This window comes from Rhinoraja longicauda, chromosome 36, assembly GCF_053455715.1.
Source record: "Rhinoraja longicauda isolate Sanriku21f chromosome 36, sRhiLon1.1, whole genome shotgun sequence".
Taxonomy (NCBI): Eukaryota; Metazoa; Chordata; class Chondrichthyes; order Rajiformes; family Arhynchobatidae; genus Rhinoraja; species Rhinoraja longicauda.
Window position 1 is genome coordinate 4832468 of NC_135988.1, and position 18329 is coordinate 4850796.

Consider the following 18329-nt stretch of genomic DNA (forward strand, 5'->3'; position numbering starts at 1 on the left):
TATAAGATTATTAAGGGGTTGGACACGTTAGAGGCAGGAAACATGTTCCCAATGTTGGGGGTGTCCAGAACAAGGGGCCACAGTTTAAGAATAAGGGGTAGGCCATTTAGAACGGAGATGAGGAAAAACTTTTTCAGTCAGAGCGTTGTGAATCTGTGGAATTCTCTGCCTCAGCAGGCAGTGGAGGCCAATTCTCTGAATGCATTCAAGAGAGAGCTAGATAGAGCTCTTAAGGATAGCGGAGTCAGGGGGTATGGGGAGAAGGCAGGAACGGGGTACTGATTGTGAATGATCAGCCATGATCATATTGAATGGCGGTGCTGGCTCGAAGGGCCGAATGGCCTCCTCCTGCACCTATTGTCTATTGTCTATTGAGACGGTCAAGTGCACTCTGAACCTGCCACTAAATTGTCAGGAAATCGGAATAATAAACGAGAAAAGATTTTAAAACACTGTCTTTAGTTTCGTTTATTATTGTCACGTGCAGTAAAAAGCTTTTTGTTGTAACCTAACCAGTCAGCGGAAAAACGAGACATGATTACACTCAAGCTAACATAAGGTGTACAGACACAAAATGCTGGACTCACGGTGGCGCAGCGGTAGAGTTGCTGCCTTACAGCGAATGCAGCGCCGGAGACTCAGGTTCGATCCTGACTACAGGCGCCGTCTGTACGGAGTTTGTACGTTCTCCCCGTGACCTGCATGGGTTTTCTCCGAGATCTTCGGTTTCCTCCCACACTCCAAAGACGTACAGTTATGTAGGTTAATTGAGTGGGCAAATGTAAAAATTGTCCCTAGTGGGTGTAGGATAGTGTTAGTGTGCGGGGATCGCTGGGCGGCGCAGACTCGGTGGGCCGAAGGGCCTGTTTCCGCGCTGTATCTCTAAATCTAAATCTAAAACTCAGCGGGTCAGGCAGCATCGCTGGAGAGAAGGAATGGGTGATGTTTTGGGTCGAGACCCTTCCTCAGACTTCAGTTGCTCGAGCATTTTGTGTCTATCTTCGATTTAAACCAGCATCTGCAGTGCTTTGATACACATAAGATGTACAGGTACGGGGTGAAGGGAATATTGTTTAGTGCAGGATAGAGTGCAGTAAAGTTCAGAACTGGGAGTTAGCAGGTTGCATGCCAGCTGAGCTTCAGGGAGGCTAAGGTTACTGAAGGTGGACGTTGACCGCATGCCAGTCGCTCGATGCAGGTCACCATGGCCCAGTGCCCCTGCAGATCAATAGAGGCACTGGAGACTGCAGAGGAGGTGTATAAAATCATGAGAGGAATAGATCGGGTCGATGCACAGAGTCTCTTGCCCAGAGTAGATGAATCGAGGACCAGAGGACATAGGTTCAAGGTAAGGGAGAAAAGATTTAATGGGAATCTGAGGGGCACCTTTACTACACAAAGGGTGGTGGGTGTATGGAACAAGCTGCCAGAGGAGGTAGTTGAGGCCGGGACTATCCCAACGTTTAAGAAACAGTTAGACAGGTATAACAGGTATAACAGGTATAACAGAGCTTTATTTGTCGTTCGGTACCGAAGTACCGAACGAAACTACATAGCAGTCATAGAAAAAAAAAACACAAGACACATGACCCCAACACAAATGTCCATCACAGTGACTCCAAACACCCCCTCACTGTGATGGAGGCAACAAAACTTCCCCTCTCTTTCCCGCGCCCACGGACAGACAGCTTGTCCCCGACCGACCCGCACAGTCCCCGCACCGGGCGCTGAAACGTCTCGCGGCCGAACCGGGCGATGAAAGGCCCGCGACCAAGCCTTGCGCAGCTAAGTCCCGCAGCCGAGCCGCACCAGCGGTGAAAAGTCCCGCAGCCGAGCCGCACCGGGCGGTGTTAAGTCCCGCAGCCGAGTTGCACCGGGTGGTGAAAAGTCCCGCAGCCGAGCCGCACCGGGCGGTGTTAAGCCCCGCAGCCGAGCTGCACCGGGCGATGTAAAGTCCCGCAGCCGAGTTGCACCGGGCGGTGATAAGCCCCGCAGCCGAGCTGCACCGGGCGATGTAAGTCCAGCGGCCAAGCCGCACCGGGATGTAAAGTCCAGCGGCCAAGCCGCACCGGGATGTAAAGTCCAGCGGCCGAGCCGCACCGGGGGATGTTAGGCCCCGCAGCCGAGCCGCACCCCGCGCCGTGAGGAAGAGAAAAGTTCCCCACACCCACCCACCCACACCCACCCCCCACACACCACCACCCCCTCCCACACATACACAACCAAAAAAAAATATATAAAAATCATCCCAACACCGACACTCAACAAAAAAAAGACGGACAGACTGCTAGTCAGCCGTTGCCGTTAGGCGCCGCCACGGATAGGACAGGTTTGGAGGGATATGGACCAAACGCAGGCAGGTGGGATTAGTGTAGCTGGGACATTGTTGGCCGGTGTGAGCAAGTTGGGCCGAAGAACCTGTTTCCACACTGTATCACTCTAGGGCTCAATGTGGTTTTGGGGCTGTGCAGAGTTGATCTGCTGCCTCACAGCACGAGAGACCCGGGTTCGCTCCCGACCTTGGGTGCTGTCTGTGTGGAGTTTGCAAGTTCTTCCTTGAATGGAGGCCAAGGCATTGGGCATTTATAAAGCAGAGATTGACACTGTAGGCCCGGACGCTGTAGGCCTGGACGCTGTAGGCCCGGACAGTGTAGGCCCGGACACTGTAGGCCCAGACACTGTAGGCCCGGACGCTATAGGACCCAACGCTGTAGGTCCCAACAGTTCCTGATTAGTCAGGGTGTCAAAGATCACGGGGAGAAGAACAGGGCATCTGTGGAGGGGAATAGACAGACAACATTTTGGGTCGAGAGCCTTCGTCAGACATTTGTTCAACAGGCCGGCCCCACGATGCAGCAGTAGAGTTGCTGCCTCACGGCGCCAGAGACCCAGGTTCGATCCTGACCTCGGGTGCTGTCTGTACGGAATTTGTACGTTCTCCCAGTGACCGCGTGGGTTTCCTCCCAGTGCCTGCGGTTTTCTCCCACACTCCAAAGACGTGAAGGTTTGTATGTTAATTGGCCCTCTGTAAATTGTTCCTGGTGCGTGTAGGATAGAACTAGTGCAGGGGCCTGGTGGGCCGAAGGGCCTGTTTCCACGCTGCATCACTGAAACGGCAGAAGAAACATTTTGTTTTGGAAAGAAACCGTCGAAAGATTATTTGGCCACGTAAACTGCCCCCCAAGTGGGCCGTGAGGGTTTTCTCCGGGTGCTCCGGTTTCCTCCCACACCCCAGAGACGTGTGGCTTTGTAGGTTGATTAGCTTCTTTTTTGGGTTTATTTTAGTTTAGAGATACAGCGTGGAAACAGGCCCTTCGGCCCACCGAGTCCGCGCCGACCAGCGATCCCCGCACACTAACACTATCCTACACACGCTAGGGACAATTTACATTTACACCAAGCCAATTAACCTAGAACTCCGCAGGTCTTTGGAGTGTGGGAGGAAACGGAAGATCTCGAAGAAAACCCACGCTGGTCGCGGGGAGAACGTACAAACTCCGTACAGACAGCACCCGTGGCTGGGATCGAACCCTGGTCTCTGGCGCTTTGGACTGGGTGGGTGGGAGGGCCTGTTTCCACACTGTACCTCTAAGGTCTAAAGTAAGGGTGGGTGGCAAAGGAGTGGGAGCGTGGAGTCGCATTGGGGGAAAAGGGGGAATGGGACTGATGGGTTAGCTCTCTGGGGGGGGCTAGCATAGTTCTGATGGGCCGAATGGCCTTCTACGCAAAAAAATCTCATTTGACATCCAAGGTGAAAAAGAACTAACAGTAACGTGACACTAAGTGCGGAGTGTCTCGGCCAAGTCATGATCACAAGTTAAGCCCTTGGGCTTCGAAAACAGCTCGACAGGACAAACACGGTCTTTCTCAGTGTTATTGCATCGGCCTAACGATTAGGCGTTCATGCAAGCTTTCTCACAGCAACCGGGTCTTTAAATATCTTCTTGCCACAAGTGGTTGTACTTTCAGCCTGTCGGCTTTGCCTGAAGAAGGGTGGTCTCGACCCAAAAGGTCACCCATTCATTCATTCCCTCCAGAGATGCCGTCTGACCCGCTGAGTTACTCCTGCCTTTTGTGTCCATTTGTGGTGTAAACCAGCATCTGCAGTTCCTTCCTGCACGATCAATCCGACTGGGCTGGACTCTTCTTCAGTCTGGCAGAAGGTCACCGACCTGAAATGTCGTCTGCCCATTACCTCCACAGATGCTGCCCGACCTGTTGATGTCTTCCAGCACTTTGTGTTTTGCAAATAATTGAATGCGGTGCCTCGTGTTTGCGTGTAGGAAATACAACTAGTGCACGGGGGATGGATGGTTGGTGTGGACTTGGTGGGCCAGAGTGCCAGGTTCCACACTCTATCTCTAAACTAAGCTATCTGGAGCATGAAAGGGTTGTTGGGCCAACGACTCAAGAGGTGTGTAGCAAGGAACTGCAGATGCTGCTTTACACCGAAGATAGGCTGGAGTAACTCAGCGGGACAGGCAGCATCTCTGGAGAGACGGAATTGGGTGACATTTTGGATCTAGACCCTTCTTCAGTCGGGTGTGTCATGTTTAAGAGGGAGGGCCGGGGTTAACTGCGAAACCGTGTGTTTTTGTAATCTCCAATTATTCATAATGTCATAAGTGATAGGAGCAGAATGAGGCCATTCGTCCCATCAAGTCTACTCCGCCATTCAATCATGTTAGATCTATCTCTCCCTCCTCACCCCATTCCCCTGCCCTCTCCCCGTAACCCCTGACACACGCACTAGTTACAGCGATCGCTGATGCTGCAAAGAGGTTATTTTTTAACGCCACATCTAATCCTTCTGCTTATTCCCTCAAAGTTTGGAGGGGAGTTGAGGGGAATGCTTAACTTGGGGTTGGCTGGGGTCTGGAGCCAGCAGTCTGAAGGGGTAAGATAGACACGAAATGCTGGAGCAACTCAGCGGGTCAGACAGCATCTGTGGAGAAAAGGAATAGGTGACGTCTTGGGTCGAGACCTTTCTTCAGTCTGAGGGGTAATTGAGACATCACGTTTAACAGTACGGTACTTGGATAAGGACTATGTATGGGTTACATAAGGACAATATATATTGCTATCAACAGGGCTATGGAATTAGAAAGAGTAATAAGGATGCTGGTTTATACCAAAGATAAAGTGCTGGAGTAACTCAGTGGTTCAGGCAATGACCACTGGGCCTCTCCGGACAGCTCCATCCATTTTCTCCATGGATGCCGCCTGACCCACTGTGTCTATCTTTGGAATTGGAAAGAGGTTAGGTTTCGGGAAAGGACACAGAGTGCCGGAGTAATCCGGCAGGACAGGCAGGGTCTCTTGAAGAACATGGATGGGTGACGTTCCAGGTTGAGAACTTACTTCAGGCTGGTTGCAGTCGGGGCAGGAGTGGGGGGGGGGGGTTGGGGGTGGTGGGGGGGGGGGGTGGAGGGGGGGGTTGGGGGTGGTGGGTGGCGGGGGGTGGGGGGGGGTGGGGGGGACAAATAGGTAGAGTCCAAGGAAGGAAAGGGGGGAAATAGAGGGAGGGGGTGAGGGTTTGGGGGAGAAAAGGGGGGAGGGAGTTAGTTAGAAGTTACTTAACATTGGAGAATTGAATGTTAATACCGTTGTGTGTAGTTTCGAGATACAGCGGGGAAAAAGGCGCAGCCAATCCATGCCGACAAGTGATCAGCTGTACACTAGGTCTATGTCCCATACATAGAAACATAGAAACATAGAAACATAGAAAATAGGTGCAGGAGGAGGCCATTCGGCCCTTCGAGGCAGCACCACCATTCATTGTGATCATGGCTGATCGTCCACAATCAGTAACCTGTGCCTGCCTTCTCCCCATACCCCTTGATTCCACTAGCCCCCAGAGCTCTATCTAACTCTCTCTTAACTCCATCCAGTGAATTGGCCTCCACTGCCCTCTGTGGCAGAGAATTCCACAAATTCACAACTCCCTGGGTGAAAAAGTTCCTTCTCACCTCAGTTTTAGAGGGACAATTTACAGAAGCAAATTAACTTACAAACCTGCACGTCTTTGGAATGTGGGCGGAAACCGGAGCTCCCGGAGAAATCCCACGCAGGTCACGGGGAGTACGTACAAACTCCGTACAGACAGCACCCGTAGTCGGGATGGAACCCGGGTCTCTGGCGCTGTGAGGCAGCAACTCTACCGCTGCCGCCTACTTGGGCCTGTGTCTATCTCTGGTTTAAACCAGCATCTGCCGTTCCTTCCCACACACAGAAAACAGGAACAGGAGTAGGCCATTCGGCCCTTCAAGCCTGCCCCGTCCTTCACAATGATCACGAGGGATCTATGCTGGCCTCTTCTATGCCACATCCCCATTACCCACAATTCCTTGATCTCCTCACGGGCGGCACGGTGGCGCAGCGGTATAGTTGCTGCCTCACAGCGCCAGGGACCCGGGTTCAATCCTGACCCCGGGTGCTGCCTGTGTGGAGTTTGCAGGTTTCCTCCGGGTGCTCCGGTTTCCTCCCACATCCCAAAGACGTGCGGGTTTGTAGGTTAATCGGCCCTCTGTAAATTGCCCTGAGTGTGTCGGGAGTGGATGAGAAAGTGGGATAACACAGAACTAGTGTGAACAGGTGGTCAATGGTCGGTGTGGACTCGGTGGGCCGAAGGGCCTGTTTCTATGCTGTATCTCTGAACTAAACATGGAATGCCTGAGAGTGGATGATCAATGGTCAGCATGGACTCAGTGGGCCGAAGGGCCTGTTTCCTGGTGCATCTCTAAACCAAACCTAGAACTAGTGAGATTGGGTGACTGGTGGTCGGCATGGACTCGGTGGGCCGAAGGGCCTGTTTCCATACGGTATCACTAAACTAAACATAGAACGAGTGAGAACATAGAAACATAGAAAATAGGTGCAGGAGTAGGCCATTCGGCCCTTCGAGCCTGCACCGCCATTCAATATGATCATGGCTGATCATCCAGCTCAGTAACCTGTATCTGCCTTCTCTCCATACCCCCTGATCCCTTTAGCCACAAGGGCCACATCCCTCTTAAATATAGCCAATGAACTGGCCTCAACTACCTTCTGTGGCAGAGAATTCCACAGATCACTCTCTCTGTGTGAAGAAATGTTTTCTCATCTCGGTCCTAAAAGACTTCCCCTTATCCTTAAGCTATGACCCCTGGTTCTGGACTTCCCCAACATCGGGAACAATCTTCCCGCATCTAGCCTCTCCAACCCCTTAAGAATGTTATATGTTTCTATAAGATCCCCCCTCAGTCTTCTATATTCCAGTGAGTACAAGCCCAGTCTATCCAGTCTTTCCTCATATGAAAGTCCTGCCATCCCAGGGATCAATCTGGTGAACCTTCTCTGTACTCCCTCTAAGGCTAGAATGTCTTTCTGAGAGTGGGTGATCGATGGTTGGCATGGTCTTGGTGGGCCGAAGGGCCTCTTTCCCTGCTCTATCTGTAAACTAAACATAGCACTAGTGTGAAGGGGTGAATGATGGTCGGCATCGACCCGATGGGCCTAACTAAGGGCCTCTTGCGTCCCGTCTCCTCTGGTGCCCGGCCAGAATAAAGCCGCGCGGTCTGACCCGAGCCCTGCCGCCCGCCCGCCCCTGCTGAGACCCTCTCCTCTCTCCCTGCAGGGACGGGACGGGTGTCCGATCGGCCAAACTCTGGGGACAGGCTGCCAGGGAGTGCCCGGGCCTGGGACGCTGCGGCAGGGGCAAGAACCCGCGACCCCCACCCCTCGCCCGCACCAGCCTGGACCATCACTGCTCCGTCTCACCCTGCTGCTCGGCCGCTGGGGAGAGCTCCTCGTTCAGGTACCAGGCCCATGGTCCCCTCAACCCACCCTCCCTGTCCCAAATCACCTCACAGTCTGTAGATCACTGCCATTGAATGGATCGGTAATACAGGCCCTTCAGCCCATTGAGTCCATGCCGACCATTGATCACCTGTTCACACTGGTTAGTTTAGTTTAGTTTACAGATACCGCATGGAAAACAGGCCCTTCGGCCTACTGAGTCCATGCTGTTCATCGATAGGGTTGCCAACTGTCCCGTATTAGCCGGGACATCCCGTATTTTGGGCTAAATTGGTTTGTCCCGTATGGGACCGCCCTTGTCCCGTACGGGACCGCCATTGTCCCGTACGGGACCGCCCTTGTCCCGTATTAGGCCCGGGGGGCGCTGTAGGCCCGGACGCTGTAGGCCCCAATACTGTAGGCCCGGACACTGTAGGCCCGGACAGTGTAGGCCCGGACAGTGTAGGCCCGGACACTGTAGGCCCGAACACTGTAGTCCCGGACACTATAGGCCCGGACGCTGTAGGCCCCAACGCTGTAGGTCCCAACAGTTTAGGTCTCGACACTCTTGGTTTCCGATAGTTTAGCTCCAGACACTGTAGGCCCGGAGGCCGGGTGCCGCCTGACGGTCGTCATTGGTGGAGCGGGAGCACGTGGCCGCTGGCTGGGCGAGATCATGTGGGGATGTGGGGTGGTGACGTCACCTTGTCCTGTATTTGGGAGTGAAGAAGTTGGCGCCCCCTACTGTAGACTGTGCCACAAGTACGGGAGGAGGTTCCGTTTAGGTTTTTTAAAAGTTTTAGAGATACCGCGCAGAAACAGGCCCTTCGGCCCACCGAGTCCGCACCGACCAGCGATCCCCACACACGGACACTATCCTGCCCACACGGGCCAATTTACACATAAACCAAGCCAATTAACCTACAAACCCGCACGTCTTTGGAGTGTGGGAGGAAACCGAAGATCTCGGAGAAAACCCGCGCAGGTCACGGGGAGAGCGTACAAACTCCGTACAGACAGCGCCCGTAGTCGGGATCGAACCCGGGTCGACCGCGCTGCATTCGCTGTAAGGCAGCAACTCTACCGCTGAACCACCGTGGCCGCAGGGCTGGATGGTGAACAGTGCTGTGTACCTCCATGCTCTCCCACTGAGTGGACCCCAGGATCTCACTGCCATCCCAAATGTGTATTTCACCGTCAGTTACAGAGCAAATGCAGATTTTTTAAAAGTGCACGGGCCACAATGAGGTAGGTCGGGAGATCTACCTTATGTTCAGTAATCTGATAACAGCAGGGAAGAATCGGTTCTTGAATCTGGCGGCACGTGCTTTCAAGCTTTTGTAACTTCTGCCTGAATGCTGTGCAAGAAAATAACCTCAAGAGTTGATGTAGTCAAGAGGCAAGAGTCCAGAGTGTTTTATTGTCATAAGTCCCAGATAGAACGATTAAATTCTTACTTGCAGCAGCACCACAGAACATGTAAACATAGTACACTGTAAACAATATGATAAACGAGAAACAAAAGTTCAGTGTGTGTGGCGGCACGGTGGCGCAGCGGTAGAGTTGCTGCCTTACAGCGAATGCAGCGCCGGAGACTCAGGTTCGATCCTGTCTACGGGCGCCGTCTGTACGGAGTTTGTACGTTCTCCCCGTGACCTGCGTGGGTTTTCTCCGAGATCTTCGATTTCCTCCCACACTCCAAAGACGTGCAGGTTTGTAGGTTAATTGACTGGGTAAAATGTAAAAATTGTCCCTAATGTGTGTAGGATAGTGTTAATGTGCGGGGATCGCTGGGCGGCACGGACCCGGTGGGCCGAAGGGCCTGTTTCTGCGCTGTATCTCTAAATCTCAAAATCTAAAATCTACAAATACACACATCTATATATACACACACACACACACACACACACACACACACACACACACACACACACACACACACACACACACACACACACACACACACACACATGCACACATAAAAAACACAATAATAATCCAATAAGAACCATAATGGTCTATTGAAGTTCTGAGCTTATTTGAGGTTGTTGTGTTTTTTCCGGATGGCATCGAGATGGCTGCCACGGTGCTTTGTCTGTGTTTGTTCTTTTGTGTCGTCTGTGACAATCTCACAAAGATCACTGTATTCTTAATTGTTTACTGTAGGTTTGTGTTGTCACTTGTGAGCGGAGCACCAAGGCACATTCCTTGTATGTGCACATACTTGGCCAATAAACTTATTCATTCATTCATTCATTCATTCAATAGCCTGATGGCCGTAGGGCAGAAGCTGCTCCTGAACCTGGACGTTACAGTTTTCAGGCTCCTGTACCTTCTTCCCGATGGCAGGGGTGAGGTGAGAGCGTGGCCAGGGTGGTGTGGGTCTCTGATGAGGCAGCGACTCCAGTAACTCCCTTTGATGGAGGGGCGGTCGGAGCCAGTGATGGACTGGGCCGTGTCCACAACATTCTGCAGTCTTCTTCGCTCCTAGGCGTTAGGGTTCCCCCTCCACCTCTGTGATCCTCTGAGAGTATTGCCTCTCGTTCAGATCACACCTCTTCACCCTCGGCACCCACCACATCAACTACCTGTGTCCCAGGCTCTGTAATGAACCTCCCACCTCAACCCCCATACACATCCTCTTCTCTCTCTCATTAAGATGACGCTTACAGTAAAGCCTCTGGAGAATATGCCTAGGTTGACGATTCGGGTTGGGACCCTTCCACAGACTCCTGTCGCGAAACGTCACCTATCCATTTTCTCCAGAGATGCTGCCCGTCCCGCTGAGTTACTCCAGCATTTTGTGTCTATCTTTGGTGTAAACCAGCATCTGCAGTTCCGTTTTTATTACACGACGCTTAAAACCTGCCCTTTTCACCGGGCTGCCCTGATATCTTATCCCGTGACAAGTGTTGTGACTATTAGAGTGTTATACAAATGCAGACTGCTGTTGCAGTGAATTGAATTTGCCCTTTGTGTGGGAAGGAACTGCAGATGCTGGTTTACACCGGAGATAGGCACAAAGTGCTGGAGTAACTCAGCGGGTCAGGCAGCATCTCTGGAGAGAAGGAATGGGTGACGTTTCGGGTCGAGATCCTTCTTCAGACTAAGACTTTGTGTGCGGAGATTGCTGTTCGGTGCGGACTCGGTGGGCCGAAGGGCCTGTTTCCACGCTGTATCTCAAAACTAAACTAAACTAAACTCAATTAAACTACAAAGCCTTGGGATTTTCTTGAATCCAATGGCATTTCATGACCGCATTTGGCCCCTCTGAATGCCCGCTTGAGTTCTTTCCTACTTGCGTTACATTCCTCAAAGGGCCTGCCTGATCTCAACTTTCTAAACTTTAAAGCTGGCAGATTTTTATCACTGAAGGCCATCAGTGAACCGGATAGGTTTTTAAAACAATTCGATAGTTTCATGGTCGCTGTTTCTCCCACTGGGGTTTCTTGGAAAACGATCAACCGATCTCACTGCCAGTTGTTGCTCCGCGTTCTCCACCTCGATACTGTTTCCTTCCTCTGCTCCCGTGACCTCCTCTTTGTCCTTCACCTCGGGACCCGTTTCCACCGCTACTGGGGTAAGGGGGGATCTAGTGAACCCCTTCTGGCGCAATTGATGTTGTAGGACTTAACATAAGCGGGAAATCAGGTGGGCAAAAATGGGACATGCCAGAGGAAGGCAATGACGAAGTTTCAGAGATATTAGGGCAGGGATGCGGACAGGGAAGGTTCAGGGGGAAATACGGGCCAAACGCGGGCAAATGGGTCTGGCTTAGATGGGGCCATCTCCGTTGGAATGGAGATTTGGGCCGAAGGGCCTGTTTCCGTGCTCTACGACTCCATGTCACCGCGAGATAATTTGTGACACAGAGGGCCGAGAAGAATCCAAAGGGATTTGAAGGGCAAAATAGTAACTAAGGAGTGAATGCCACCCCTTCACCTGACCACCCCCGGCCACTCCCTCTTCTCCCCTCTCCCATCGGGCAAGAGGTACCGAAGTGTGAAAACGCACACTTCCAGATTCACGGACGGTTTCTTCCCAGCTGTTACCAGGCAATTGAACCATCGTACCAACAACCAGAGAGCAGTCCTGAACTACTATCTAGCTCATTGGAGACACTCGGCCTATCTTTGATTGGAGTTTACTGGACTTTATCTTGCACTAAACAATAGACAATAGGTGCAGGAGGAGGCCATTCGGCCCTTCGAGCCAGCACCGCCATTCAATGTGATCATGGCTGATCATTCTCAATCAGTACCCCGTTCCTGCCTTCTCCCCATACCCCCTGACTCTGCCATCCTTAAGAGCTCTATCTAGCTCTCTCTTGAATGCATAAACATTATTCCTTTTATTATAGTCAGAGAGGAGAGTTATACAGTATGGAAACTTCGGCCCAGCTTTCACACACCTGCCAACATGTCCAAGCTACACTAGTCCCACCTGCCCGCGTTTGGTCCATATCCCTCCAAACCTGTCTTATCCATGTACCTGTCTAACTGCTTCTTAAATGTTGGGATAGTCCCAGCCTCAACTACCTCCTCTGGCAGCTTGTTCCATACACCCCCCACCCTCTGTGTGAAAACGTTACCCCTCAGATTACTATCTACCTCATTGGAGACCCTCGGACTGTCTTTGATCGGAGTTTACTGGCTTTATCTTGCACTAAACGCTATTCATGTGATTCCCTTTATCATGTGTCTGTAAACTGTGGATGGCTCGGCTGTAATCACGCATTGTCTTTCCGCTGGCTGGTTAGCATGTAACAAAAGCTTTTCACTGTACCTCGGTACACGTGGCAATCTAAACTCAAACATAAAGGTCAACAATGTTGTCAATGTGTGGAGCCACTGGAGATAAATGATTAATTCTTGTCGGTATTTAACGTGGAGAAAGACATGGACTTGAGGGAACTTGAAACATAGAAACATAGAAACATAGAAAATAGGTGCAGGAGTAGGCCATTCGGCCCTTCGATATGATCATGGCTGATCATCCAACTCAGTATCCTGTACCTGCCTTCTCTCCATTCCCCCTGATCCCTTTAGCCTCAAGGGCCACATCTAACTCCCTCTTAAATATAGCCAATGAACTGACCTCAACTACCTTCTTTGGCAGAGAATTCCACAGATTCACCACTCTCTGTGTGAAAAAAAACGTTCTCATCTCGGTCCTAAAAGACTTCCCTCTTATCCTTAAACTGTGACCCCTTGTTCTGGACTTCCCCAACATCGGGAACAATCTTCCTGCATCTAGCCTGTCCAACCCCTTAAGAATTTTGTACGTTTCTATAAGATCCCCCCTCAACCTTCTAAATTCCAGCGAGTACAAGCCGAGTCTATCCAGTCTTTCTTCATATGAAAGTCCTGCCATCCCAGGAATCAATCTGGTGAACCTTCTCTGTACTCCCTCTGAGGCTGTCTTGAACAGATAGAGACAAAATGTGGAGTAACTCAGCGGGCCAGGCGGCGTCTCTGGAGAGAAGGAACGGGTGACGTTTTGGGTTGAGACCCTTCTTTGAGCTCATTCTGAAGAAGGGTCTCGACCCGAAACGTCACCCATTCCTTCTCTCCAGAGATGCTGCCTGACCCGCTGAGTTACTCCAGCTTTTTGTGTCTATCTTCCTGGAAAATAGATTTGTATCATTGGTAGCCATGGCCAAGATCTCAGAAGGCTGGAGCTTCAATGGTTGTTTATTACCATGTGTACAAAACTATGGTGAAATTATATTCTTGCATAGTTCCTCTGTCCCTCTCTTCCCCTCCTCCTTCCCAGTTCTCCCTCTATCTTCCTGTCTCCACCTATATCCTTCCTTTGTCCCGCCCCCCCTGACATCAGTCTGAAGAAGGGTCTCGACCCGAAACGTCACCCATTCCTTCTCTCCAGAGACGCTGCCTGTCCCGCTGTGTTACTCCAGCGTTTTGTGTCTGACTTCGGTTTAAACCAGCACCTGCAGTTCCTCGAAGGGAGTATGCTGGAGTAACTCAGCGGGTCAGGCAGCATCTCGGGAGTGAAGGAATGGGTGACGTTTCGGGTTGAGACCCTTCTTCAGACTGATGTCAGGGGAGGGGGGGGGGGGCGGGACAAAAATGGGATGTAGTCGGAGGCAGGAAGACTAGTGGGAGAACTGGGGAGGGGGAGGGGATGGAGAGGGGATATCTGAAGTTATATCTGCAGTTTCTCCCTGCACACTGAGTCCATGTGCAAGACTCACTAGGTTGCGGCACCATTTTCAGTCTCACAGCTGCAGTTGGCCATAAAGGCCCATTGCAGCCATCGTCTCTGTCCGCAATGTCCCGCCAACCGCCTTCCCGCTCCTCGCTAATGTTGTGTCTCTGTTTAAGAAGATTTAAGGCTGGTGGGTGTATGGAACAAGCTGCCAGAGGAGGTAATTCAGGCTGGGACTATCCCAACGTTTGATAAACAGACAGGTACATGGATAGGACAGGTTTAGAGGGATATGGACCGAGTGCAGGCAGGTGGGACTAGGGTAGCTGGGACATGTTGGTCGGTGTGGGCAAGTTGGGCCGAAGGGCCTGTTTCCACGCTGCGTCACTCTATGACTCTTAAGAAAGGCTGCAAAGAAAAGCCTGGGAAATACAGTGGTGGGTAAGTTATCGGAGGGGGACACAAAACGCTGGAGTAACTCAGCGGGTCAGGCAGCATCTCTGGAGATTATCAGGCAACAGAACCATCCAATTTCCCGCCACCAACCCTCGACTCCACCGAGTGGAGCTGGTCCTCACCCTCAACAACTTCTCCACGGACTGCTCCCACTTCCCCCAAGTCCAAGGCGTAGCCATGGGCACCTGCATGGGCCCCAGCTAGGCCTGCCTCTTTGTCGGGTACGTTGAACAATCCCTGTGCCAGGCGTACACTGGCCCCGTCTCCGAACGCTACCTCCGTTACATTGATGACTGCATCGGTGCTGCCTCCTGCACCCGTGCAGAACTCATTGACTTCATCAACTTCACCACCAATTTCCATCCTGCACTCAAATCCACTTGGACCATCTCCGACACCTCCCTCCCCTTTCTTGATCTCACAGTCTCCATCACAAGAAATAGACTATTGACTGCGTCTGTTACAAACCCTCTGACTCCCACAACTATCTGGACTACACTTCTTCCCACCCTGCCTCCTGCAAAGACTCTATCCCCTACTCCCAATTCCTCCGTCTACGCCGCATCTGCGCCCAAGATGAGGTGTTCCATACTAGAACATCCGAGATGTCCTCATTATTTAGGGAATGGGGGGTTCCCCTCTCCCATCATAGAGGGGGCCCCCACTCGTGTCTCCTCGGTACCCCACAGCTCTGCCCTTGCTCCCCCTCCCGCCCCCCCCCGTTGTAACAGAGACAGAGTCTCCTAGTCCTCACCTTCCACCCCATCAGACGTCGCGTACAACACATAATCCTCCAAAATATCTGCCACCTCCAACGGGATCCCACCACGAGCCACATTTTCCCATCGCCACCCCTTTCCGCCTTCCGCAGAGACCGTTCCCTCCGCAACTCCCTGGTTAACTCTCCTCTTCCCTCTCCCCCTCCCTCTCCCCCTCCCTCGCCCCCTCGCTCTCCCCCTCTCTCCCCCCCTCCCTCGCCCCCTCCCTCTCCCCCTCCCTCTCCCCCTCCCTCGCCCCTCCCTCTCCCCCTCCCTCTCCCCCTCCCTCTCCCCCTCCCTCGCCCCCTCGCTCTCCCCCTCTCTCCCCCCCTCTCTCCCCTCCTGTCTCCCCCATCCCCCTCTCTCCCCCCCTCATCTTTTTCCCCCTCCCCTCTCTCCCCTCCCCTCTCTCCCCTCCCCTCTCTCCCCTCCCTCTCTCCCCTCCCCTCTCTCTCCTCCTCTTTCTCCACCCTCTTTCTCCCCCCTCCCGTCTCCCATCCCCTCCCCTCCCCCCTCCCCCCTTTCCCTTCCCTCTCTCCCTCCTCTTTCTCCCCCCTCTCCCTTCCCCTCCCCTCTCTCCCCCCTCTTTCTCCCCCTCTTTCTCCCCCTTCTTCTCCTCTTTCTCTCTCCTCTCTCCCCCCCCTCTCCCCCCTCTCTCCCCCCCACTCTATCTCCCCCCCATTTCTCTCCACACCCTTGGCTCTTCCCCCCATTCCCTCTCCCCCCCCCCCTCCCCGTCTCTCCCCCTTGTCGGCTTTCTCCCCTCTCTGGAACATTTAATCCCAATGGCCAGTGAGACATTAACCGTGTTGACCTCTCTCCCCCCCCCCCCCCCCCCCCCCGCTCCAATCTCACTGCCTGTGAACTAACAGCCTTCCAGTCTGAAGAGGGGTCCCGACCTGAAACGTCACCTATCCGTGTTCCCCACAGATGCTGCCCGACCCGCTGAGTTACTCCAGCAGTCTGTGTAACGTCACCTATCCGTGTTCTCCACAGATGCTGCCCGACCCACTGAGTTACTCAGCACTCTGTGTCTTTATTGAGACCTTGTATTTGAGCATTAGTCCACAGGGGGAGCATCTGACATCTTAAACCTCCAGACTTTCCATGCAACCAAATGTGTCTACAGGGTCTCGACCCGAAACGTCACCCACTCCGTCTCTCCTGAGGGACTGACGCTGCCTGTCCCTCTGCCTGTACTGACGCTGCCTGTCCCTCTGCCTGTACTGACGCTGCCTGTCCCTCTGCCTGTACTGACGCTGCCTGTCCCTCTGCCTGTACTGACGCTGCCTGTCCCTCTGAGTTACTCCAGCTTTTTGTGTCTATCTTCGGTTTAAACCAGCACCTGCAGTTCCTTCCTACAACTAAAACACAGAGTGCTGGAGTAACTCAGCGGGTAGACCCGGACACTGCAGGCATGGACACTGTAGGCCCGGACACTGTAGACCCCGACAATGTAGGCCCGGATACTGTAGGCCCGGACATTGTAGGCCCGGACACTGTAGGCCCGGACACTGTAGGCCCCGACACTGTAGGCCCCGACACTGTAGGCCCGGACACTGTAGGCCCGGACACTGTAGGCCCGGACACTGTAGGCCCGGACACTGTAGGCCCCGACACTGTAGGCCCGGACACTGTAGGCCCCGACAATGTAGGCCCGGATACTGTAGGCCCGGACATTGTAGGCCCGGACACTGTAGGCCCCGACACTGTAGGCCTTGACAGTGTAGGCCCGAATACTATAGGCCCGGACACTGTAGGCTCGGACAATTTAGGCCCGGACACTGTAGGCCCGGACACTGTAGGCCCGGACAGCGTAGGCTCACACACTGTAGGCCTGGACACTGTAGGTCCGGACAGTGTAGGTCCGGACAGTGTAGGCCCGGACAGTGTAGGCCCGCACACTGTAGGCCCGGACAGAGTAGGTCCGGACAGTGTAGGCCCGGACACTGTAGGTCCGTACAGTGTAGGTCCGGACAGTGTAGGCCTGGACACTGTAGGTCCGTACAGTGTAGGTCCGGACAGTGTAGGCCCGTACAGTGTAGGTCCGGACAGTGTAGGCCTTGACAGTGTAGGCCCGGACAGTGTAGGCCCGGACACTGTAGGTCCGAACAGTGTAGGCCGGACACTGTAGGTCCGTACAGTGTAGGCCCGGACAGTGTAGGCCCGCACACTGTAGGCCCGGACACTGTAAGCCCGGGGGCACAGTAGGCCCAGACACGGTAGGCCCGGACACTGTAGGCCCGGACACTGTAGGCCCGGACACTGTAGGCCCGGACACTGTAGGCCCGGACAGCGTAGGCTCACACACTGTAGCCTGGACACTGTAGGTCCGGACAGTGTAGGTCCGGACAGTGTAAGCCCGGACAGTGTAGGCCCGGACAGTGTAGGCCCGGACAGTGTAGGCCCGGACACTGTAGGTCCGTACAGTGTAGGCCCGGACAGTGTAGGCCCGGACAGCGTAGGCCCGGACACTGTAGGTCCGGACAGCGTAGGCCCGGACACTGTAGGTCCGGACAGTGTAGGCCCGGACACTGTAGGTCCGTACAGTGTAGGCCCGGACAGTGTAGGCCCGCACACTGTAGGCCCGGACACTGTAAGCCCGGGGGCCACAGTAGGCCCAGACACGGTAGGCCCGGACAGTATAGGCCCGGACACTGTAGGCCCGGACAGCGTAGGCTCACACACTGTAGGCCTGGACACTTGGTCCGGACAGTGAAAGTCCGATAGTGTAGGCCCGGGCCTACCATTGGTGGAGCGGGAGCACGTGGCCGCTGGCTGGGTGAGGTCATGTGGGGCGCGGGGCGGTGACGTCACCTTGTCCCGTATTTGGGAGTGAGGAAGTTGGCAACCCCTACTCTCCCCCCCACCCCACCCAACATGTTACATTTATGGGTAAACAACCTCCACAAAACCGCTCCTTTAAGAGACCCAGTATATTTGTTCTTCTGTACAGTGTAGGCCCGGATACTGTAGGCCCGGATACTGTAGGTCCATACATAGATGACCATCTGCACAACATGACAACATGATACCACTCCGTGATGCTCCACCATAACTCATATATCATATGTACAAAGTGAACCAGGTGCAATGTCCCACAGCGAGCCCACACCGCCCTCCTGTGGCAGCGTGGGCGACAGCAGGCACAGAATGCTGGGGTAACTCAGC

At 53.5% G+C, this 18329-nt stretch overlaps 1 protein-coding gene across 4 annotated transcripts in view; it reads left to right on the forward strand.

The window, feature by feature from the left end:
* Positions 1-18329, forward strand: part of tacc1 (transforming, acidic coiled-coil containing protein 1) — a 207778-nt gene that overhangs the window by 31520 nt on the left and 157929 nt on the right. For 2 of the 4 annotated variants that reach the window (XM_078428734.1, XM_078428735.1), the window contains exon 2: positions 7616-7795. The exons of the other annotated variants lie outside the window; for them this stretch is intronic. In XM_078428734.1, coding sequence (XP_078284860.1) covers positions 7616-7795 — 180 coding nt within the window. The remainder of the gene's footprint in view (positions 1-7615; positions 7796-18329) is intronic. 4 annotated transcript variants of the gene reach the window in all.